The sequence below is a fragment of the Acyrthosiphon pisum genome, chromosome A2 (assembly GCF_005508785.2).
Source record: "Acyrthosiphon pisum isolate AL4f chromosome A2, pea_aphid_22Mar2018_4r6ur, whole genome shotgun sequence".
Taxonomy (NCBI): domain Eukaryota; kingdom Metazoa; phylum Arthropoda; class Insecta; order Hemiptera; family Aphididae; genus Acyrthosiphon; species Acyrthosiphon pisum.
In genome coordinates this window covers 110,173,094-110,199,672 of record NC_042495.1, presented here as the reverse complement: position 1 = coordinate 110,199,672, position 26,579 = coordinate 110,173,094, and the positions used below count along the sequence as shown (strand labels likewise).

Sequence of the window (26,579 nt, the reverse complement as noted above, 5' to 3'; positions counted from 1 at the left end):
CATTTATAACCATGCCAATGGATATAATATTGTTTTATGGTAAAAACCATTGACCTATATTATATTAAGATTATTCTGTGATTTTCAACTATCATTAATCATTATTTGGGCGTTATCATATAACTCATGGCATGGATTAATCAATTGAATTTTGCCCTCTTGACATATGGCTGCCAGACTTCATAGGTCTTATGAGGCTGTATCACACGAGTCGGCTATCTATTTTTTTAATATGTTATATTATGTGGTCACTACAATTTTAAGTATATTTTTAAAAACTTTTATACTTTTTGGGATAAAGAGTATTTATTGTTAAAAGAATCACCCTGCACAACTACGTTTCAAAATTGTTTAAGATATTATATTATAAACCTATCCCCCTATTCTATATTACTAGGTCAGACTATAAAGTCCGTGGTGTTGACTTATAAGTTATAAATTAATACCTAACAATAATAAATTATGATTAAATATTATAATAGTAAGTAAACTGCCAATCATAGTAGGACATTTGATTGCCTTTTAAGTTTTAGGTGGTTAAATATTCCTACACAAAACGAGTCAATTAGTAGTAACATAGAAAAAAATATATAATTATTTTAATTATTTGGGAGGATAAGCCCCCCAAGAACCTTGCCCTCCACTTTATCCTACAGTTAGGTACCTAGTTTATGTTGGGGATAACAAATTGCGAAAAAAAAACGATTACATTTACTACAGTATAACAATATTTTTAACGAAATCAGTTATTTTAAGTTGTAATAATTCATATTGTTGTTACTCATAACACAGACTATACGATAATAATTATCAACTATAATAGGTTCTTTAAAAATAGTCTGTAATCATAAATTACTTTTTACTACAACGAGTAATTTAAACGTTTTAGATAGTTCTATAAATCTTCTTATAGTACCTATGAGCTATTATTGCTTCACTATAAAGTTTTTATGCAGTGATTTATTGTATTATGCTAATATTATTGGGTCTCGCGGATTTAATGTGATTCGTATTCAATTTTCGCATATTATGTTCTCGTGAAATTTTGTGTTGGTGAATTTTTTTATTTTAAGCCCTTTCTAGGTGCTTTAATTACGTTTTTGTAATTTCATTCGAAGGTTTCTTGTTAAATTTTTCTTACCTAACTTTATTCATATTATTTTCTTTTTTACTATAATTTTAGCACGTAAAAAACTATATAGGTAAACCCATAAATCGTTAAATTGTCATTATTTACTGCATTTCAGACTGACGTCAGCGTCGTCTATAGTTGAGTTGTTGAATCATAACTTGTTTAGTTGGACTACTGTAAGTTGATATGTGAATAACTTATTTCGGTTTGGATCCTATAAACTTCATCGAGAATGTGAACCATCGATCCTTTAGTAGTTTAGTGTATTGTGACATTACTAGTACCTATAATTAGTATAGCCAGTGCGTGCACGATGAATTTTTTTTAAATATATTTGAAACTGTTACCTGGTTACCTGTGTTAACTGGTACATAAATTACTATAAATTATTATAACCATTTAAAATCTTTATTACCTATTTATAGAAATAATAACTATAATTTTTAAACAATAAAAGTTTATACCTTAAAAATTAAACAGCTTATATATTAGTAAGTAAAAATGTAAAGCCAATCTCTTTATCGTTGTTTTTCTCATCTCATCGACAATTTCATCTGAAGTTATTGTAATGTCCATGTAAATATTTAGCATTCATACACCGTTAAAATACACGTCGTAATGGTGAAAATTAACGTTTTCCAGGGGCTGTGGTGACGGGAAAAGTTATGAAAACTTGTGGCTTTTTAGAAGTAACCGGATGCATTTTTGCATTACACTGGAAAACCTGTTACAGTTTTTATCTAGGTATACACTATACAAGTGATATTATGTATAAGAAAATTTACAATTTTTTCCTCCTTGTATTTATTCAGTCATTAAGATTTTTAATGTTTAATTATAAGCTAGCCTATAGACAGTGGACAGTTATAATTGTCTAATGCATATAGTTTGTATATTACGTATAACCGTTAAGTATTATGTGATAGCGTGTGCTGACAAAACAAATCGTAACAATACAGTATTTGGGTGATACAAATTATCGTGAATTAGTATAATATGCCGTTTAACATAATACCTATGGTCGTTCATAACGTCCGTTACTCGAGTAATTATTATCAATTTAAATGTAATTTGTAATGATAAAAATACGTTATTGACCAAAATGTAACATTATAATATTATATTACATATTAGTTACAACTGTAATAAACACCATTGTCATAAATCTAGGTTGTTTAATAATAATACAATTTTGTTATGCTATCGTTTTTGTTGCGTTTTGCGAATAAGTATATAGGTACTAGCCAGGTATACATATAATAATAATAAGAATAAAAAAATTATATTATAATCAATCAATGGCTCATAAAACATTATTATATTTTATTTGTGGTTCGACCAATCTTACTCCAATCGTCGATTGCAAACATCAAAAGCTGTAAACACGAATCGTGCGCCTATATCTATATATATACTGCGCCTGTACACAAATTATTTAACTTTCGAAATAATAATATATATATATGCAGTAGTAATACTCGTACGCATGCACATAATACACGTTCGTACGACTATATATTATAAGTGTTTTGAATTGTCTGTTTACATTGTTTACATTTGAAATTAGGTCCTAGGTGTTTGCTTGTTAAATACCATTTCTTCTTCATGACGCATTGTAGTGGGGTCGCGTTAACCGACACTATAGCCAGCTCGCCGAAAATGAAATGAAAAACCGCGTAGTTGCTGCAGGAGTCACCAACGAAGAGACTGGTGGCAGTCTTCACTCGTCAAAATATTGTATTTGATATTATCATCGATTCGGCATTTTTTTTTTTTTTACTAATTTTGGGTGAGTAACTATTTTACCATTGGATCGCATACTATTATACCTATTATAATGTAAAGGATTTAAAATATTATCATAAAATAACATTACAATTATTTACATTTTATTATTACGATTGCTTAAGATTAGGGTCAAATTTAACTAACAACCGAAACGTGGGTCGTACACATATTTTAAAAGTGTTTCGTCGACTGAATTGGGTGATGATGTCTCTTATAACTTATATAATACTATTATTATATCCAATTGGAGGAAATTTTCCAGTTTTCGCTCGCCAATTTGTCCATTTGTTGTATTCTAGAATACAATTTTATTCATACACAACGTAAAGCTTCATGCATCAATGAAATGTTATTTGTATTTATTTTCCCTGTATCCATTATCGATTTAATACACATTTTTTGTAACATTGGATATTTTCATCTATGTTTATGCGTTACAATTTACAGAATATTAAACATATTTTGTCTGATTGCATAATTCTACAAGTACTAATTGGTGTTATCTAAAATCTTTTGGTATATCACTTTTCTTAAATTATTTTAAATTTTTAATAATAACTACTATAAGATAGTGGTAAAAGTGTTTTTAAAAAGTATGAAGATAAATCTAGGGCTAAGATTTAAATGCATTGTTATGTGGTTTGATTTCTTTTACTAATTTTGTTATTCATGTTCACGAGTTGGCAATATTTATACAAAATATGATCTATTTATTTTGTATACTTGAAGTATACCTAATAATATGTATTATTGCACGACTTATAACTGCATTACTATACATGAAATCGAAAAATGATTTTTTTTTTAGAAGATATACCTAATTTAAACGGAAGTAATGTGAATATATGACACCGTATTACGCTGATTATTTCAATATCATACTTCAATGGCTTTGTCTTTGGCGAAAACCATTTAAAATGCAATAGATTTATTTGAGTGTAATACGAACAAAAATGATTTAACAGCTACCTATATAAAAAGTAAATACAAAGGTTCATTCGCTCAATCTGTATTAAAATTAAAAGATGCTTCATTTTGACTTAATGGATACAGTTTTGGAAATTATTGGTGATTTCATTTTGTATGATATTAATTTTATTACACATTTTAACTTATTTTCTCAAAACTAAATGCAAATTGAGCATTTTATATTACATGATAAGTCCTAGTCCTAATTCAGATTTAAGTGATATGCGTAGGTACATTGCTTTTATACATATAAAAAATGAATACCTATCGAGTTTGATATTTTTGTGTTTTAGAACGATTATATTTCATCACCCCCTTATTTGGTTTATGGTTAATTTTCTACAAAAAAAATAATATAATATATTTATCATACTCCTCCAGTTCTATTACCGAGCTGAATAGATTAGGTACTAATACTTATTGTTGTTAATTCAAGTTTACTTGTGATATTTACTACCTATTGTATAATAAACTGTAAATTATGAGTTATCGGTGCGTATATTGTATAATGTTATATATTTCTATTTCACCATTTGAATATTGATTTAAAACCGTTTAAAAATATTTCGTCCACTTTAACTGATTAATAAACATAAGAATTGTCTCGTATGTTAAAATACCTTAGCACGAACGAGTAACTTGTAATATTATTGTAATTTAGTACGCGTTTGCTCTGCTTAATGAATTAATCATATCATGACAGACACAATTGGTAAACGGTATATTAAATGCCCATAATGTCTTATAATAAATTCTATTTAATTATCTTCAGTGATCTAATTCGTGTTTTAACTTTTAATATTGCAACAGGCGAGCTCATAAAAAAAAAAAAAAATCATGACTTTATAATTAATATTTTTTAAATGATAGCGAATTTCTTAGATTAAAAAGGAATTTTAGATTTTCGAATATATAGAACTGCAGCGGTGTTAATATCGCCACGAGATAAACAATTAAAAATTGTTTAATAATTCAGTGCAATATTTGTGTCACGCTGCAGTGTGATATTCAGTCGATAATAATATAGTCGACACCGGTCTAATTATTGAATCATTCGTTCATTAATTATTTACAGTTTTCATTGTCCAGCCCGTTTAAACAGGATCTTATTGGCAACTATTTTGCTGATGCAGTGAAAATTAAAATTCAAAAAAAATTGCACTATTTTCATAATTTATTTGTTTGGCTATATCGCACAATCGTTGTGAAATAAACGTAATATTCAAATGTATTGAAACTTCAGAAGTCTTCGCCAGCGTTGGACAAGACGCGTTCGCCGAGTTCCTCCATCCGCGGTACTCACAATGTATAATATAGGTATTATTATTATTATTTAAAACTAAAAAAAAAAACTTTTAACAAACGCTGCAACAAAGCGATTATAATATAATATTATCACGACGAACGAAAAATTCAAAATTCCATACGATACACATTATCATATTACTTAATATATTATTATTATACTGGATGACGATTAACATTTTTTTTTTTTCAAAACTATATTACCATTTATTATAAATACTAGTATTTATAATCAATGCTATTACATTCACGCTCGTCCTATAGCCCCGAGAAAACACCGCGGGCGGCGATTGATCGAGTGCGTTTACAAACAAAAACGAAAAAAAACGAAAAAAGTCGATAAAATTTGGACAACGATCGCTTGGATGTCCCGTGCATTATAATATTATTATTGTTATGCGTAGTATTATACTATAATGTTTAGCGGTCCGTTTGGCGCGGGCGTTTCATTCGAATTCGTATCATTGTATATTATTATTATTATACTATTATAATAAAATATTATATTATGTAGACGCGAGAATTACGCTCAACGTTCCCTTTTTCATTCGGTTTTTCGCGAAACCACCGCCGCTGACGCTTTCGCGTCTCGTGTCGGTCCGAATCCGTTTCACAAGCGTTAAGAATCCGATTTCCACCGCCGCCGCCGCTGCTGCCGTCGTTTCGCCGAACAAACCAAACGATAACAAAAAAAAAAAAAAAAAAAATCGAAATAAAAAAATATTGCTCGAGTTTTGTCGTGTATAGCATATTATACGGTTACGTTAATATAATAATAATAATATATTATACGTTCCATTATATATATATATATTATTTTATTATGTAAGTATTATTATTGTTGTACTGTATCGTATTGTCCAACGACCGTTATAATATTATAATTATATCGCAGTCTATGACGGCGCGCGAATATAGAAGAGTGTTTCATAATGAACGAATATTGTTATATTATTATTTATTGCGTACTATGTGTCCATTTTGTATTTCTCTTTTGTAGTGGTGGCACTATTTTTTTTAGCGTAATTTCTCTATTATGTACAGAGACATGCGCGCGCGGTGCGACGAGACAGCTAAAAACGAGAAAAAAAACATGTACGGTGTACTATACGCACCAACCTATAAAGTATTATATTACTAATTTTGTTATACTCATTATTATGTATACCGACAACGGTCGAATTAAATATTATTTATTGTTTCCATTTTGCGTTGCAGGGCACTCCTCATCCACCATGGTCCAGATGGGCGCGAAGACGACGACCATAACGGAGTGCGACATGTTACAACAGGAGACACACCTGTTGAAGGACGGCCAAAATGAACAGGTGACGACCAACTACGACCGAGAAGAGTCGCAATTCCCAGTCAGCAAGCAAGAAATCATATGGACGAACGTCGTGTTCATCACTCTGTTGCACGTCTTATTCGTATATTGTTTTTGCAACTACTTCTTCTCCACGAAATGGCAGACATACGTATGGTGTGAGTACGACCTACGATTGAATAAAAATGTGCATGTCGCGTGGATGATGTGAAACTTCTTTACAGAGGGTACGTACGACAAAAAAAGAGAAAGATTATCGCCCGTCACGGTCGGCGTCGAATTAGGTTTGTATTGGAATAAAATAAAAAATTGCGTCCATCGTATAGGTACTTTCCACTTCAAAGAAAATTTAGGAATCATAAATATGAGAAAATACATTGTATTAATAAGTAACATTAATATAGGCTTAACAATATAATAGTCATTTATACCTAGTGGGAATTATGTAATTTTTAAATCGTATTCGTTATTCTATGGTTATATGCAAACGCAAAATCGAATTGAAAATAAAAATATCTAGTCCAAAACATATTATCATTACTTATAAAATATTATGCTAATATTTATAATCAATGATATTATTTAATATGTTAAAAATAAAATTTTCAATTAAAATTAATGTATTATTATTATATAGAAAGATAATAGAAAGATTATTATGTATTACCATAGAAACCATCATAGTGTCGTGACCGCCGATAATATTTTCTTTTTTTTCGTACCCTCTGTGAAGAAGTTTCACTCTAAAAATTTCGGACGGGAGACAGAGACAACAAGGGGGGAATAATGTCAGCAGTATAGTCGTTTCGTTTTGCATTGCACTTTTAGGGTATAACAGCACATTATGAAATGGCGGGTTGTGATATTGAATTCGACAGCGGCAAATGCCTTCGAAAGCCAATTCCGACTCGAGTCCGATTAAAACCACTGCGTTTTCCCGGGGAGTTCTTGATTTCTTCTTCTAAATATACACTTCTAGCTATGCGGTTTTTCTTCAAGCTTAGTAGGATTACTCTTGGCGGGGAAACGACTTTTATATTATTAAGAGTATACCGACTAGACTTGAATTTCAATATTAATAGATGGGGCTAATCGAAAGTTTTGAGTTTTGGAGCAAAGAAAAAATGTTCATAGAAAAAGTATTATTATTATTATGAAATGGATACATATTTTTTGGTTTACGCCGTGCAGTTATGTCTAAAATAATAATATACGAATGTAGGAAGTCTAGTGTTCAAAGTAATAATTCTGTTATACAATGTAATAATAAAGACCCAGTCTTAGTGTTTATACCTGTGCTATATAGTATTATAAATTCCTGAGACATTGTTCGGTTTACCGATGGAAATATTTTGCTTACAGTTGCATTCATTATATGTCAAAATCATAAACATTTGTTTATTTAAAAACTACCTTGGTATATAAAAATATTATAGTATTAGCAATAATAATTAGGTGTATACGTTATTATACATACGAGTACGCCATATACTCATATATAATAATATATATGTATATGCGGTTTCAATTGATCTAACGATACTTAATTTAAAGGGGAATTTTCCATGAGGTTAATGAAATAAATTTTAATTATTTATTATGAACGACCCATTAGATCACAATTCGTCACAACAATCGTGCATTTGCAATGCAAATCAATAGGCAGTGTAGGTTTAAAAGAACAACACATAAATGTCAGACCATTTGAGTTGACCTTAGAAAAAAATGCATTTTAATTTAATAATAGTTTTTTAAAAAAATATTTAGAAACAGAAAAATATCATTTGAATTGTATCCAGAACAAAATAAATACGTTTTTATTTAGATATTGTCAAATTTTTGTTTTTTTTATTTTAAATGCATACAGAAATCAATACATTTCTTAGTTACCTGTTATATTTTCATTATTTTATTACTATTATAATATATTTAAAAAATCATTTATAAATGCTTTTGTCGATGTGCTGTTCTCCGGAACTGCATAATCAGGATTAATGTTTTGATAAAAACGAGCTTTTTTCCAGGCTCTAATGATTCTGTTGGAAATATTGACACTGCAAAAAAAAAAATTGAATACTTTCAGGTTTTTAGATGCCTATACTATAGTGCTATAGTTTTCTAAGTAGATACAACTGTAATAATAAAATACGTAATATATTGGTACGTTAAACGCGTTTGAAAAAACTAAAAAATGAAAAACTAATAACGATGATTTCGCTTGCGTGCGAGCGGGTGTGTGTGTGTGTGTGGTGTAAGCACAGAATAGATGAAATTTCATCTATTCTGTGGTGTAAGTGTGTACCATGTGCATAGCGCATGCGCGTATAATTTATTTATTTATGCAGGCTTAAGATGATGCCACCCAAACATTTGTTGTCTCCGTCTAACACACGCACGACATAGCAAATTGTCGTTCACTAGTTTCAATAGTGTGCTGTTTGCTTTTAAACTTGAGTGAATTGACCTATTATCAATTTTTTAGGAAAGAACATTATCTGTGCTTAAGTGTTGCCGATTTTTTGAAATTTTCATTTTCAAGCAAGATATGGGTATGTGAAATATCAAAAATTAAAAATGCTTATATCTCGCTTGAAAATTAAAATATCTAATAAAAGCCAACGCGTAAGCACAGATAATATCATTATCTAAAAATTGATTATAGGTCAAATCACACTAATATAAAAACTAACAGCACACCATTGAAACTAGTGAACGAATATTTGCTATGTCGTACGAGTGTAAGACGGAGACAGCAAATGTATGGGTAGCATCCTCTTAACATAATTGCATTATTATTACCTTCGGGCCATTCCTTTCTAATCACAAGTAAACCATTACCTACCAATTATTCGTATTATCAATGAGCAGTGATGATCAGTGGGGTAATATACCATAATATTAATATAATTTTATTATTTACATATACTAATTCCTACTCGCATTTTCAAGAATAGTATAATATATTTTTATTTGATGATGCGTCAAAAATTATAAATTAATCAAAACGAGATTTTTTGAAAATCAATTTATTAATCTAGATGTCGAGTTAAAGGTACCAACATATTTGGGGGCGTATACAAGGGGGGATGTGGGGGTCAGATACCCCATAGGATTTTTAAAATTTTATAAAATAGTGTTCTAAGTGTTAGTGCATTACAAGGAAACATGGAAAAAAAATTAAATAAATAGATTGTGTAACTACTAAAATTGTTTAATTCAGGATGTCAATTAAACTTTTTGAAAGGTATGCTAACAACTATAGGAGTATAGGTAGATACAAAGAAAGTTCAGCAGACCAATATAACATAATATTGTAATATAATAATTATTATAATAAAAAAATTAGAATCTTTATATTTTATAATAATTTAATATGTTATGAATATAGTATACCTATTATTATAATAATTCTAATTTGTACTTAACTATTTAAATTCAAATTTAAATATTTATAGACACGCTATTGTACCTAATTATATATTACCTATATTTTGTTATTTATTCTTTTAATGTGCATGTATACCTAGGTTTAAATTTTTTCCGATAAAATACTATTGAAGACGTTATTTTTGGTAACACGATTGAGAACGATCGATATTTAATTTTTTTCCAACGTTGTCAAATTTAATCGAAAGATAATTTGGGCATGATAATCTGTTGTTATTGAAATAATTTAGCAATATAATATAATATAATATAAATATGTTGTTATTCAAACTCTAATTGAAACTCAAGAAGAAACAATATTTAAAATATAGTTTTGGAGGCTCAACTGATTTGAAAATGTTAGTCATTACTGATTACTATGATCTATCAATGTAAATAATTTGTAAAAATGATTTAGGTATAATAAACAGGCAGTCACGCAGAATACTTCATCGAATATTAAAATATATAGTTTAAATTTTTGTAAAACCAAATTTAAGGATTATTATCCTTAGTATGAACATTTTAATAACTCAGAAAATACTTATTAGAATTTGGATTTACATGCATCAACATTTTAACGAGAATCACCCACTAAATTAGGGGGATTTTTATTTGAAAAATTGAAGTTTGTATCGCCAAAGAGCAGTCCTTGAGTAGTACAAAATTATCGGGAATTTGTAAATAATATGGTCTTCAGATATACTTAAAAATTCTAAAAATCTGAATAAATGGAGTTCAGCATGTTTAAAAAATCATTCTGCATATTACATATTTTTTATAAGTGCTACAAATTATTTTACATGTTTTATTCACATTAAATATGACATCATATTATTAAGTGCCCATATATTTGTATAAGCTGATTATAATTATTAATTTATAATTTTTTAAGAATATTTATTTTAGGTATATTACTGAATCTTTCAATAACTAAATAAATTATATGGCAACGTTGCACGTAAATTCTCGTATTCTTTTCTGTTTTTTTTTTTTGGGTCAGTGGTAAGTTCTTTTTTAATTTTAAGTGTTGTCAAAAAGGTATAACGTTCTTAATCCTGGTGGCGAGTGTCTTAACAATTGCCAGAACTACATTGTTTTTATTTTTTTAAATCTAAAATAATTTAATCGTTCGAATTCGAGCGATAAAACAGAACGATTAATTGTGCATTTGTGCGTATGCAATTCGTTACCTTTTAGACATTATAAATGAGACATCACAAAGGGCAATTGCATATTAAATAATAGTTTTATAAAATATCTAATCAAGCGTATTGACGTAATTGAACAATACTGTCTATAGCTAGAATGAAGTAGGTACCTATTGAAGTATCTATACATTCTATGCTATTGTTATAATACATTTTTAAGTGTTAAGCTTTGATAGATGAACATTAAAGTTGAAGATATTTTATTTGTACGTATTTACCTTTATATTTTTTATAAAAACCTTAAGTTTTAAATTGTAAATTATATACCTAGTTATACCAATCAGGGCTTAAATTCTAAAAAAAAATATAGTTTTTCCGTTTTTGGGTATTTAAACGTTATACAATTTTAATGTTTAACGTTATTGTACGTTGAAACGTTATTTGATTTTTTCCGTTTAACGTTATTCAGTTTTTAAACGTTACTTTAATTTTTCGTTTTTGTTAAACGTTATAATTTAAAAATAAATACGGAATTTTTTTTTTTTATAATAAATTCTACTTACTGTTATTTGTGCCATAATTATCCACACTGTTATTTAAGAATTTTGAAATTAGTAGAATTTGTTGGCCAGGTTACATTACCTATTTTCAATCTTCCTAGAGTTTTATCAAGGAGCTAACTGATCAGTTAACCATTATCAGTTAAACTATTAAGTAGGTATACACCATAGACGATTAGACAAAAGGTAGTTAATCACGACAAATTTGACGACAAATCTACAACTAACTAAACAACAATAGCAACTTGAAATTGTAAAAAAATAAAATTATACTCCAAATAACACGCCCGCATTTTTTCACCAATTAAATCGAGCATAAACGGATAATTATTAGTTGAATATTAAATTTACTTATAAAGTAATGAATTCAATATTTATAAATAAACCTGCGATAAAATAATTCGGAAAATATAAATTATTGTCAACACAGGTTAGCCAACTTTGAATTGTTCATAACTATAAGATTTTTTTTAAAAAAAGCAGGCAAGTGGATGTCGCTCTGCTGTACAGTAGATTACAAGTGGGTCATTGTATAATGGATTGTATTAGACTTGAATTCAATGATATAATATCATTGTATAAGAAAAACGATTCTGAGCGGAGACGGTTTGTCAGTCTGGATATTTTATATTTTGTTATTATTTATTTTATCATTTAAGTTGAATTAATATTAAAATATTGCAATTTTTTATTCGTTTCTATGGTGATAAACAAAGCGTTAGAAATCAAAATCCCATTTTAAGCGTTTTTTCGTAATTTTTCGGTGGTTTTTCCCGTGGCATTAAATAACTATTGAGAAAATCGAAAAATGACCTCTTTAAAGTACCATCTTGATCCAATTTGCTAAAAGTTAAATAACTATTGAGAAAATCGAAAAATGACCTCTTTAAAGTACCATCTTGATCCAATTTGCTAAAAGATAAGATACTATATGTTGAAATCGAAACACTCCTTCTGGAAGAAATTTTGTATACAGGATATAAAAATAAAAAAAATAAACACCATTGTTTCGCACCGCTCAGAATCTAAAATTATATTGGGCTCAATGTAAAAAAAAAATCACAAACGTTATTTCAAATAACGTTATTTGCAATTTTTTTACGTTACAAATACGTTTATTGTTTATTTTTAATCATTAATGATATATTATGTTTAATGTTATTCGATTTTTTTCGTTTTTCATTTATTGATTTCGTTTATGTTTTTTCATTTTTTTTTTCCTTTATAGCGCTATAAATTATAACATTATAATAACGTTTTGAAGCCCTGATACCAATTACTAACAATATTGTATAACAAATATGATATATATATTTTAAAATGTTGTATTAATCATAGGACAATTTTAATTGGAATTATTGAAAAACAACTAAGATTTAAAGTAATTCAAAAATATAAATGTTTTCATGGTACTTGAATTCTTGCTGACTTGCTTGTTTTTATCTGACGATCACGTTTATATCCTCGTTTAAAACGTTACATTTAATAACTTAGCTAACTGGCGTATGCATTGACGTTTATTTTTTTTATGAACATGACTGTTAATATAGAATAAGAGTATAGGTACTTGGTTTTTATAATGTCAGTACAATAGAAAGTTTTTATTCGTGACAATAACTGAGATGTTTTGTTTGTTTTCGTATTGCACGAGTGACTGCAGAGAGCGAGGCTTAATCTGGCTGTTGCAATAGATGGGACATAACTATTAACTAGAAAATAATATTAATACTATTAAAAATCGAACTGATGAGGATGTAAATGTACGACCTTATAAAGTTTTATTTAAATTTCAATTAAAATGAAAGATTCTAAATCAATTTAATCATATTTATTTAACTAATGTTTTTTAAGGGGTTTGATATAGGCAATTTTAAGAAAAATAAAAATTTAACAATATTTAAATAATAAGTACTGATTTAAATGAACTTACAAGTGTTGAAAACAATATTTTAAAAAACCTTTTCTATTCAATAATAATGTTATCAAAATACAATTCAAAGTATAATAGTATTAATAATACAGTCAAAATAATATAAGTATATGGTGCGAATTTGGTTTCTCAAAATCCATGCTTCAGGGTTTCGACAAACAATTATTGGTGGGCTTATACGTTAGTTATTTAGTAAATATTCCTATGACATTTACACAAGAGTGTAAAGCGGCGAATCGATTTTTCTAAGCGATGATATTTTTCAACTTTCATTGATTATTTCTTATTTATGGCACAGCTTTTATAGTCGGCGGTATTGGTGGATTTGGAGTTACCGGCGGCGCACATCGATATTTCACACATAGATCGTTCAAAGCGAAATTACCATTACAACTAATACTCATATTGTGTTACACAGTATCGGGACAGGTATGTTACACTGACATTAATGTTATAAATTAGTTAACGTTGGAATTTTCAAGTGTCTAATGATCGTTTTTGCGTCCTAACACATTTGTTTGCCTTCTATGGTTTTCATAACACTATAATCAAGTGTTTTATTCAACATTGAAATGTGTATTTAGCAACTAGGAATCAATTCCAGTATTCGAGTAGGGTTATTAAATAATAGATTCAATCTAAATCTACTCACAGAATTAAGTTTTTCAATACCGAACGGATTAAATTAAAATCGTAAATAAGATAATGTATTTTCCCGACTTCCGTTTTATAATAATTACTAGCTGATCCCGTGCATTTCGTCTCCCATTAAAAATGCCAACTCTATGTGGATAATATGTTTTACATATTATTACCATGGCAACCATATATATACAAAAAAATTCCATCGGAAATCTTAAAATAATATATAAAAGATTGCCATGGTAACATGGACACACAGACACACAGACAGACATACATTCATTTGTATACATATAGATAGATATGGTTTTCTCCGACGTCAATAATTTCTTATTTACCTACTTTTTGTTTGATGCTCCTACGTATAGCGATTATAATTTATTTCATAGTACTATGATGTGTTGTGAATCATATTTTAGGATAAATAATTATTTATTTCTTATGGCGCACTAACATAAATCATATCATATACATAGTAATAATTATTAAATAATATCACAAGTAAAAATACAATAATCACAATAAGTGACACAATCAGAGTAAAAATTAAAAATATTTTACATTAAATGTTATATCTAATAGATTATATTATTAGTCTATGTCTAGGAATTTGATCCATTCTATAGCTTCCGGAGTAACGTATTATGAAGATCAGTGATATCTTGATAAAAAAAAGTATTTTCAGGCTCTCTGTCATTATGTGATCCATTGTTGGCTCGGTCTCCCCACAATCGCATGAACGATCATTTCTATACTTCCGTTTATGTCGAAGGTGTCCTCCGCATCTACCTTGTCATTTTCTGATACGATTAACTGTCAGTCACGTACGTCTCGGTATAGATGTATTCCTTCTAACATCTTATAAGCTACCGGCTTCCGATATCTGACTTCAGACTCTACCCATTTATTTTTCCATGTCGCGAAGCCACGGAAGTTTGAACTTGTTAAATTTTCAGTATGGGTGTTTCCTTGATTTGAATCTAGATGATGGGACTTCTTGTAATATTTTCTAGATCATAACAATATAAATACTGATTATACCTATAGCTAACACGATTCCATCGGTGGAAAATCAAGTGCCAAGTGACCCATTATATTATATCAAAATTAAAATGTATTATTATATAATATTATTATTAACTGCAATAGGTACACGTGTGGTTACCTATAAACATTCTTAAATTGTATGAAATTTCGTTCGTCCGTATAGAACAACATACCGGATTGGGTTCGCGACCACCGAGTGCATCACAAGTTCAGCGAGACGGACGCCGACCCACACAATGCAAACAGGGGCTTCTTCTTCTCGCATGTCGGTTGGCTGATGCAACGCAAACATCCCGAGGTCTACAGAAAGGGCAAGACCATCGACATGTCTGACATCAACAACGATCCACTGGTAAAGTTTCACACCAAGTGAGTACACGATAATATACACTTAAGAGACTATAGAGCTAAGGCAGTGGATTCCCGACGTTTTACGCAGACAGCAGTTGATACGATGGATACACACCCGATGGCGTGGTAAGGGGGACAATTACCCCCGTCTATAGCTAGTATTAATTTTTAACGAAATTTTAAATTGGGGATAAACATTTAAAAATACACTTCCCCCCTCTCCTGATGTCATGTTTAGCTAAGTCCTTGGATACACCACTCTGCGGGGTATTATTCGTTAAATTGATTTTATATAACACACTAGTATAATATTAGTACAATTACCTATTATTATAAAATCAATAGTCGTGGATACCTCAGTAAGACAGTCTTCATCCGACAGTTGTCACACACACAATAATAATAATAACAATTTCATTGGTTTTCCAAGTGCGCATGTCAATTATTATAATATTATATACGTGCGATATGGTCCACAACCCACAGATTGATTCACACAAAAAATGCACTTTATATGCCTTTATATGCCTATTTACTATGCCTTTTATGAGTCGTAAAACTCGCATTTACCGTATTATATAAGTTTCCTATATCTATAATTTAATCGAATTTTTATGTCGTATACGTCTATAAGAGCCTCTGGGAGTTCTGGTCGTTCTGGAACTGACCCAAATATTGCTTGAGTTTATTGAGTTTAGAAAGCCCAATATTAGACTTGTATTACAGTGAAAATGCTATACAAGTTTAATTTTGAAATTATTGTGTAAAAACAAATACGATAAAATGTATAAAATAATAATTTTGGGTTTTGTGTGTGTATCCCCGTAATTATTTCGGTTATATGTGGAACCAGTTTTAAAGAATATAAGTACTTTACATTGTTAGTACAGGAACGATATTATCGTCTGTACAACCCGTGGTTCCCCGCACAACGTGGTATGTGACACAACACTGATGATCAAATGTCTTTTAATGCTTATACTGTAGGTGATGCAATATCATTATTTATATTTAATTATTACATTTTATTGCCGACCAGTGTTACGTTTAGTTAATTTTTCAAAAAGACGATCATTTCGTAAGGCGATATAGTGTAATAATAATAATATATTATATATTTTGCTACCGATGCGTTTTGACTTTTGAAGATATTTCGGCCACGACGAGCCAGTGTTACAACTACAATCACAGCTACACGGGGTCACAATAATTTATACATACTTTTTATCGTTTCAGGCACTTTTTACTGTTCAAGATGTTGTTCTGTTTCATTATACCCGTTTTGATATCGGTGTACGCGTTGAATGAAAACTGGGCGGAAGCCATCAGCTCACTGGCCGTTGTCCGATACGTGTTGAACTTGAACTTCACGTGGTCCGTCAACAGCGTAGCTCACATCTGGGGAAGCAAGCCGTATGACAAGTAATTAAAACGAATCCATTATTTAACCGGCGTGCTCCTGATATTGATACCTGCAGTACAATATGGGTCTGCTCCTCGAGGGGTGTATATAGGTGAAGCGGAGGGGTAGAAGCGAGCTTGTCTAGACCTTCCTGCGGACATTTTAAAAAACATATTTTCTCAGTTGATTTTCCCGTTTTTAAAAACGTCACTTCAAATTACATACGAAAACGTATTTATAGTGTACGATTCCGATTTTTGACGAATTTAACCATCTGACGTATATTAAAAAAATACTTACAGTGATCGCGGCTCACTTACCCCGAGTCCCTACACCCCCCCTAGCCAAAAAATCATCCCCCCCTGCATATACAAAAATAAAAAGAAGTCAAGTGATTGAATATTATTAAAATACACGCCCACTCGAAACCTTTTACCAACTCCGTTTGTACCCGTTTAACAGACGCATTCAACCGGCACAGAACGTGGTGGTGTCCATCGTGGCTATGGGCGAGGGCTGGCACAACTATCATCACTCGTTCCCGTGGGACTACAGGGCGGCCGAGCTCGGCGGATACTCGTTGAACACGACCACGCTGTGGCTAGACCTATTCGCCGCCATCGGTTGGGCGTACGATCTCAAGACGGCGTCCAAGCAGCTCATTCAGCAGGTGGCCGTCAATCAAGGCGACGGAAGCTGGCGACAGGAACCGGAAACGGCGCACGCACGGGACTATAAGACTTCATAAACACTAATTTATTACAATATAATATTTTAATACATCATTACGTTATAAACGTTACGATTATTATTATCATCATCATTATTATTATTATTTAACACGCGTGTGAGTGTGTTTGCATGCGTGTAAATGTGTGTGTTGTGTGTGTGTGTGTTAAATGTTGAATTTAACGTGTTGTATACTTACGTATAATATAATATAATATTATACTATTTTATTAATATAGGTACCTATTTTATATAATATTATAATATGTACAGTGTACACGTGTATTATATGTTACGAAATAATTTCTAAGATACTTTAGAGTACCATTATTATTATACTTATTACTATTTTAGATTATATTCAATGGGTATCGTTATATTATATTGTTATCATGTTGTTTCGTATACTGCACTGCCCGTAGCCTTGCGGGAATCCAAAACGGCAAAACGGTAACGACGGTAGATTAATACGTCACAATATTATTCGTATATTTCGATTGCTGCATAAATTAAAATATACGATCTTGTGCAAACGGGCCACCCGAACTTGGTGTTTAGTGCGTTTAGGCCGTATACGAAAGACTGGATACGACATAGAGACTATTATAGTTATTATTATGATATTATATAATAATGTAAGCACGCGGTAGTTTTATACGAACTCTTTCGTTCGTTTAGCTTATTGCTTTCGAGCTCAAATCATATTTTATAACAAACAAAATGATTCCCGTGGAGTAGAAGACAAAATATTATAATAACCTGTTATACTTTATCGCCGCCGAATAAAAGTGATATCGCTAAAATCGTATCCAAAAAATATAATATTCCCATCACCTGAGCGCATTTGACTGGACGTCCTCCCTCGTTGTCGCTCATCGTAATATTATATTATATATAGGTATAACAGCGGGACCTATATCTTGATTTTCCCGCAAACCTATTAGGTATATACATTATATGTTAGGTACATGGTATAATATTATTGTCATAGTAACCACAGCTGTATACACGGTTATATTATATCCCATTGCATTGCATTGTAAGGCAGAAGCCGACCGACGTTAAAAAAACAACTGTTCTTTTTGTGTTAATAATAATATATTGTTTTATAAGAAAGTTAAAAATATGGTCATACCTAAAATAGCATTGTAACTTAGCTTATGGCCCAGATGTTACTCTTTGTATACATTATTTTATATTTAGGTATATTTATTTCATCGAATGATTCTTATAGGTCTGTCCATTATGAACAATAATAATATATAATAATATTATTATTATAATGCATTATATTAGAAAAAAGAATTCAATAAATTATATAAAACTTATAGTTAAGAAGTGTTATATTATTGTCATATTAAGTATAATATGAAATCGAATCAAAAGAAGACAAATGTGTGTAATGAAACTAAATTTTAGATTCTGAGCGGATCTTAAACGATTTTCAGCTCAAGTGAAGTGTAGGATAGATCTTAATCTAGGGTCACACAATGTTTTGTTTTTTACTTGATAATAGTATATATTATGTGTATGTAATGTATTATTAATTTGCTAGCATTTCGCTATTTCAATTGCATAGACATTATTGCTCATTATTATATTGTTACTTATATAATTGTTATCCTTAATATTTATCAACACAGACCGCGAACTGCTGGTATTAGATTTATTGAAGGACTGTTAAATTGCAAAGTTGAATCCACTGATCTTGTTTCGCTAATATGCCTTAAGTACCCCAGAGTTTCACTAGATCTATCACTCCTTTTTATGTCCCTCATGCCACCACAAATTATTTAGCCAACGAACTAAAGGTTTATTGCAAACGCCGCTAATTTTTAAATATTTTAAACAATTTTTAAAGCTATTAACATTTTTTTTCTTTATTTAACTGTTATATATATTTGATTATGCATGTACTTATTTATGTGTATAATTTACAATTAAATCTTAATATACATTATGTCAAAAAGGGCCTCGCCCGTTCAATAAATAAAATATGTTTGTCACATGTGCACGTATAAATAATAATAAAAAAAGATATAATGATGGTGAGACAGTATTATAATACATAATAAAATATAGAAAAACTATGCTTTATCAGATAAAACGATGTTATTAATATATCTAATTTGATTATTTAAATCATAAATATAAAATTTAAAATCGTTTTATCTAATAAGGAACAAAATGTCTTACATTAAACCATCATAATTTCAAAAGTGCGAGTATACAATAAAAAATAATTTTTTTTATCTATTTATTATATGAGTCACAATATGCTACTGGTCTCACTGTGGTTTCACCTAAAAAATAAAAATAAAAACAGTTTGATTTAAAGTAATTTTTTTATTACAAAAATACATAATATTATTAAAAAATTATTATATTAATCTAGCTGACCCCGTGCACTTCGTTACCCGTTAAATGAGTGAAACTTTGTTCAATGCCTTATTTAATATTCGGCGTATGATGTTCTAGATTTATCTTAACTTTTCTGTTGCCCGAAATAAAAATTCTTATTCGCAGCAGTATATTATCAGGTAGGCAATCTACCTGCGGTAGATCGTGGACCCCGTGCTGTTTGTACATAAGTCTATGATTTAACTCTAAAGTATCAAAGTTATACCAAGTTTGTCGTTTTTACTTAATTGCATTTACGGTGGATTAATAATTAATATAATCAATTAATACAAAATCCTAACCTAACTTAACCGTACTAAAATCCCGTGAACAAAAAAAAACCTAATTTAATCCTGTTTAAAGTAGCCTATCTTCTTCCCAGAGGTCTTATCTATACACAAACATTCATTTATATACATATATCAGTCCTCTCATTCGCCATGTTTCGAATCCTAGTAGCATTACGGCTTTGTCGTGAAGTATTTGATCGTCTTGGTCGTACAAAGTTGTACATAGAAAATGGGTGATTGTGTAATTATAATACATTTATTATATTTTGTTTTTGTTTATTCAAATGGTTACTATTGATTACAAATAAATATTATAATTATAATAATTATTATTATTATATCTATATACTTATATATATATAAGATAATATTAAACACGTATTTCGTCTCCACGGTGATTCAAAAAAGTTTTTATTACTCCGTCACATCGTTGAATCATGTGTTTGTTATTCACATTTCTAATGGTTACAAAAAAATATTATTATTATTTAGTTAATTCATCACCACCACGTAATTTTCCTCTAACCACGTAACTTTCTCAACTTTTTCTTTCATATTATCCTTCTCCCTACAATAACAAATACAACAAAAAAAGAATTACCCAAATCGGTTATAAATAGTGTAATTAACACGACTTTCTTTTATATAGTATATAAGTGCAACTCAGCCACCTAGGTAGACAATGTGCGAAAATTCGATTTGATGCATTATTGTACCTACCTGATTTGTCCGAATAACTTATGGCCACCAACGATAAATGTCTACTAATTAGTAATTTATACTAATTATTTCTCCTATGACCAATAGCAACCATTTATAAACAACAATTTCCACAGTAAATCTCAAAATTTCTGTTTGAACCTCCCCGGGTTGGGCTTAATGGGTCCAAATATGAATCTAAACCTAAGTACACACAACAAATTTCATTCAAATCGGTCCAGCCGTTTAGAAGGTGTTCAGTGACATACACACGTACAGTAGAATTATAATATAATATATAATATAAATATGCCAGATCTACAGTGGCGGGCTGAACTTCAATTTTAAATGATGCATTTTCATAATTATGTACTTACCACCACCGCCACCATCCTATTTTTACTTATTACAAAGTTATGATGTTAATACAATGTGATGAAAAGAGCCAAGAGGTCAGGCTTTAGCATGTAATTCTGCGCCACAGTCACGGGGTGACACTACCCCCTTTGAAAAGTTGACGCAACTGCGTCAAAATTGACCACTTCGGCTCGCCACTGCAGATCTATGTATTATAAACACTTTATCAATTATTACCATTCCTTAATTTTTCTATAAAATCATTGGTATATACTGAAATAATATATATTAGCTTCAGTAAGTACTTATTAGTGTTATTAGTTTGAATGTAACATTTTTTATTTAGATGCACAGTAATAAAATATAAACACAAATTGTAAATGCTTAACAATTTAAAGATTTATTTGATCGATACACAATGTCTTAAGCAATTATCATGATAGAACATATTTTAAACAATTACTTACCTCCAGTGACTTTGTATTTGCCACTAACTAAGCAAAACAAACAATACAATAAGAATAAAACATGTATATTATAATACTAACGTCCGGCATTCCACGGTTGCATCCAAAAACCGATCACTTTGTCGGTCATGGTATAACTAAACTTGTGGGTTAAAATCGCAAAATACTTTGTGTGCTAAATAACGGATATGATAATAAGATACTATACAATAATCATGCCAACACGTTTTAATTAAAACTTAAGATTCTTTAGTTACCTACGTATTTAGCCACTCGTTATTAACCGGTCTTGTTTTCCTAAGTAGTGGTTTAAGCGTTAGTCCCATAATTTCTTAGTGTAAAATATTGTCCGTTCAATTGAAAAACAAAAACTAGTTAGTAAATACATATTAGTAATATTCTTGATTTTTAATTAAATTATATTTATTTTTAGGAGCACTTGTTAAAGTGTTTAAATCTTGTTTGCATAATATTGTACATACACATTGTAAAGTACTATTGCAAGGACCTTTTTGGAGTTTAAATCATAGGTGTGCGGTTTTTGGAAAAATACATTTTAAAAATTGTGCTGTTTTAACCTACCAAAAGTGTGCGGTTTTAACCTATCAAAAGTGTGTGGTTTTGTCCTGTATTTTATTGCAAGTGTGCGGTTTTAGGAGTCAACGTGTTCCAGTGGCGTACACAGCTATTTTTAATGGAATGAGGGGGGGGGGTCATTCAAAAAATATAAACTTAATATAATATACATCAAAATATTATGTTGTTTAATAAAGTTTTATCTTTATCATAAAACGCAGACTTCCCATCCCCTTATTCGTAAAAAAATAAACATTTATTCTTTTAATTTTTATTATTTTAGAAATTTTAATAAGTTTATAATAATATAGTGGAATATAATTTCGAATATGTGATATCTAATAATAATATCGTTGGTGACGGTAACACTGCAATTCGTTTACCTTTAATTTTAATTTTAATCTTTTTTATAAATATATCATAAAAAAATTATACCGTTATTTTAAAATTTTATTTTTATTTTTTATATAAATACTAGCTGATCCCGCGAATTTCGTTGCCCGTAAAAAACGAGAAATCTTCAAAAAAATGTGATTGTTCTATTCCTTTCGGGTGTAACTTGCTGCGGTTATTGCAACTTAGCCACCCTGGTGCCCTAGTAGGAAATCCGATTACAAGGATTGCGGATACGCCGAAAGCGGCTATAAGTTCCTAACCTGTAACAATGGTAGAAAATAGGCGAAAATTCGATTTGATGCATGCTTGTACCTGATCTGCCCTATTAACCAATGGCAACCAACTAATCATTTCTCTAATAACCATTTATAAACAAAAATGTCCATCGTAAAACTCAAAATCACTGTTTGAGCAACTTTCTTGGTTGGACCTACCGGGTTCAATTGTGTTTCATCTTAGCTATAAAAATAATAACTTTTACGAATGTCTAACTGAAAAATAATTTAAAACATTTAAAAGATGTGTTATGGTTATTAATAGTTCGAAAAGAGTCAAAATTGTTTGAAAATATTACCATGTACTTATGGGCAGTAATTATTTTAAAAAATGATGACAATTTCAAGTGTCTATGGTTATTAGTACTTGAATTAGGTACAACAAAATACCTAAAATTTATGAATGAAAATTCGTGAATTTACCAATGAAAATCTAATATCGTAAAAGTTTTAATTCAAACACTCATGAAAAAATAATGTTACCTTCCGGTAAACTTTTTTTTTGTTTAAGGTAGGAAAATTTATGTGGAATCTACTATCAATATTTCTAATGTTACCAATGAAAAGAAAAACTTTTATGAATTTCTAACTGAAAAATATTTTCAAATTTTTTAAAATGTTGATGATTTTTGTCAACATTTGAACTTCATATGCTTATAAAAAAAACCGTGTCAATGTATTTATTATTTTTCAACTGCTAATATTTTGGAATTTTGTATTTAATTTTCAAGCTTTTTGACCCAATGAATAACATTTTAAAGACATTTATAGAATAAAAAACTAAAAAAAAAAAAAATTTCAAAACTTGAAATTGTAATGCAATTACAATTTGCAATTTGAAAATAAGAAAATTAATATTCATTCAACAATTTCTTTGTATATCCATGCTATGAAAATGTAATACAAGGTTCCACGTAAGTAGTTATATTATAATAGCAGTTGAGAAATAATGAGATCCATAGGTACGACTTTTTTGTATATCTAAGCTTTTAAACTTCAAATGTTAACAGCATTTATCAAATTGAAAATTTACAAATTATTTAGTAGTTAAAAGTCTATTAAATGTTCTACTTTTATAGCTAAAGATTGAAAATGCAAACAAGGATTCTCATTAATAATTTATACTGTTTCTAAAAAATCTAAAAAATATATAAACACAGTTAATACCAATAAAAATCGATTTAGTTAATGAATATTAAATTATAAGAAGTTAAGTTTAAATTAACTTAACTTTTATCTTAACTTTAACATTTTTAATTCATTTCTGCCCAGGCTTGTCAAATATACTTAATAATACATTATAGGCTAACCGCGATCTACTACGGTCTGCCACCGCGCACAACGCCATCTCTTAAGCGTTGTATATTTTTAATTTTACCAGAGCAGCCTATAACTAACATATAACTCGTGTTACGCGATATTCAAATATTTGTAAAACCAAAACTAATCAATGAACGGAATTATGTTTTACCACAGCGCTTAATAATACCAACTGTGACATGAACCTTACAACTATAAATAATGAATGTATATTTACTGTAATTATCAGCATTCTTAATCCAACGGTTTGTAGCTTCCCAACATTCTAAAATATAAATATATAATACGTACTTAAATTATTGTAAACATTCCCGATTTCAGCATGACAGCCAGTGGTGATTCTAAGGTTTAATTTTGGGTGGGGCATGGGGGGACAAAAGTACAAAAAGTTCCAAAATTGGTTACAAAATTGGCTAAACACAGTATAAAAAAAAAAGAAAACTAGGGCGATTGGGGGGGGGGGGGCAAATTCCCCCTGGTTCCGCCACGGATGACACCTAATATTATAATAATATGTCTATGTGTCTACTACTATTTACTTTAGAAGGTAAACCATGTTGGCAAAAAAAAAAAGAAAAATACAGTCGGCATAAATATAAATCGCTCATCTTTTTTTTCGTTTGTTGATAAATGTACAATAATTAATAATAATATTACAATATATCATATTGTTATTTTATACAATGAATATAAGATAGTACTTTTTGGTTATCACAGATTTATTTTATCATTTAGATAGAACGTTTTGGTTGTAGCAATATTCAACTATTGTTAAGAATCAAAAGGTACTATTTAGATTTTAGATTGCTATGAAAGAACAAATGTGTACTTTTGATAGATTTAGAACCTTTTGGTTCTGGATAACTCTTTAATTAATGTACCTACAAGGTTGGATTATAAAACATCAATAATTAAATCTGTGTGTATCAAAAAGTGGGTCTTCAAATAAAATCTATTTTGCACGTTTTGGTTCTGAGCCCACGCAATGTATCATGTTTATATTTTAGGTACACGAAATATAATATGTAGCACTTATATTATAATTTATAAGATTATTAATTATAAACAATGAATGACATACTATAAAAAATAGTTTTGATATTCAAAGATCTAAATTAAATACTCACTGTTAGCTTTATTATAATTCACAAAACCACTTTGCTTGAATTCATCTGTAATGATATGATGTTACTAATAACAACGAATATTTATTATATTTTTAAAACTATCAACTGGTTTAGGTATTATAAATATAGATTAGGTATAGTATTAGGATTAGACATTATACAGTTATCAAATTAAATGAGTGTATAAGTTAAATTAGTAATAGGTACATTTTAATATATTATACCTATGCTAAAGACGTACAGTAATTATATTTACATATAGTTATTCAGTTACAAGTATTTATTTATTTAGATAAGATTATTTTACCAAACAATAAATGTATGATTTAACCATGCGTAATACCGTATATTCAAATTGTTAACATCTACTTCATTGCAACTAAAATTCCGCGAGTCAAAATTTAAGAGCTAGGAACCTAACATTGTGCGAGTGGCGCGAGTCTCATCGGATTATTGGAACATATTTTTTTAATACTTCAACTTTCGAACTGTGTGTAATGTGTATTAACTATTTGATAAATCCAAAATATCTAATAATAATTTGTAGGTGGCGTTTTATATTTAATTGTATCACAAACTAAACGGATTATTGAATGCAGGATTTGACTTGAACCCACGTAATTTTTACATTTTTAGTTTTGTAAAAATTATCAAACGTGGGCATTTACTAGTTAAATAAAATTAAGTTAAGTTAATTTTCAAATCAACTTATGAACTCAAATAGTTTAATCAAATTGACACTCAAAATAACTTAGCGTATCTCAGTTTATTTAAAAATAATCCATCAAGTTAAACAATTTTGAAATTTTTCGTTTTTATGGTTTTAAACATAAATATTAATCATAAAAATAAAAATAAAAATAATCGAATACAATAGTAATTCAAACATTTTCGTTACTTTTCTTGATAAAAT

At 29.4% G+C, this 26,579-nt stretch overlaps 1 protein-coding gene and 1 long non-coding RNA gene across 4 annotated transcripts in view; one reads left to right on the top strand and one right to left on the bottom strand.

Moving 5' to 3' along the window:
* Positions 1-18,848, top strand: part of LOC100169208 (acyl-CoA Delta(11) desaturase) — a 19,478-nt gene extending 630 nt beyond the window's left edge. Inside the window, exons 2-7 of one of the 3 annotated variants that reach the window (XM_029489517.1) lie at positions 1,775-1,876; positions 6,413-6,679; positions 13,887-14,017; positions 15,441-15,646; positions 16,865-17,050; positions 17,493-18,848. In XM_029489517.1, the coding sequence (XP_029345377.1) occupies positions 1,775-1,876; positions 6,413-6,679; positions 13,887-14,017; positions 15,441-15,646; positions 16,865-17,050; positions 17,493-17,778 (1,178 nt within the window). In that variant the 3' untranslated portion in view covers positions 17,779-18,848. Of the gene's footprint in view, positions 1-1,774; positions 1,877-2,791; positions 2,922-4,964; positions 5,207-6,412; positions 6,680-13,886; positions 14,018-15,440; positions 15,647-16,864; positions 17,051-17,492 lie in introns of those variants that run through there. The other 2 variants (XM_001946312.5, XM_003247649.4) reach the window with 2 other exon arrangements.
* Positions 18,849-19,796: 948 nt separating this feature from the next.
* Positions 19,797-26,209, bottom strand: LOC115034072. The gene is made up of 3 exons (XR_003839455.1): positions 25,667-26,209; positions 24,757-24,804; positions 19,797-20,062 (listed from the first exon to the last, which is right to left on the bottom strand). It is a non-coding gene; the product is annotated as an uncharacterized LOC115034072 (long non-coding RNA).
* Positions 26,210-26,579: the final 370 nt, after the last annotated feature.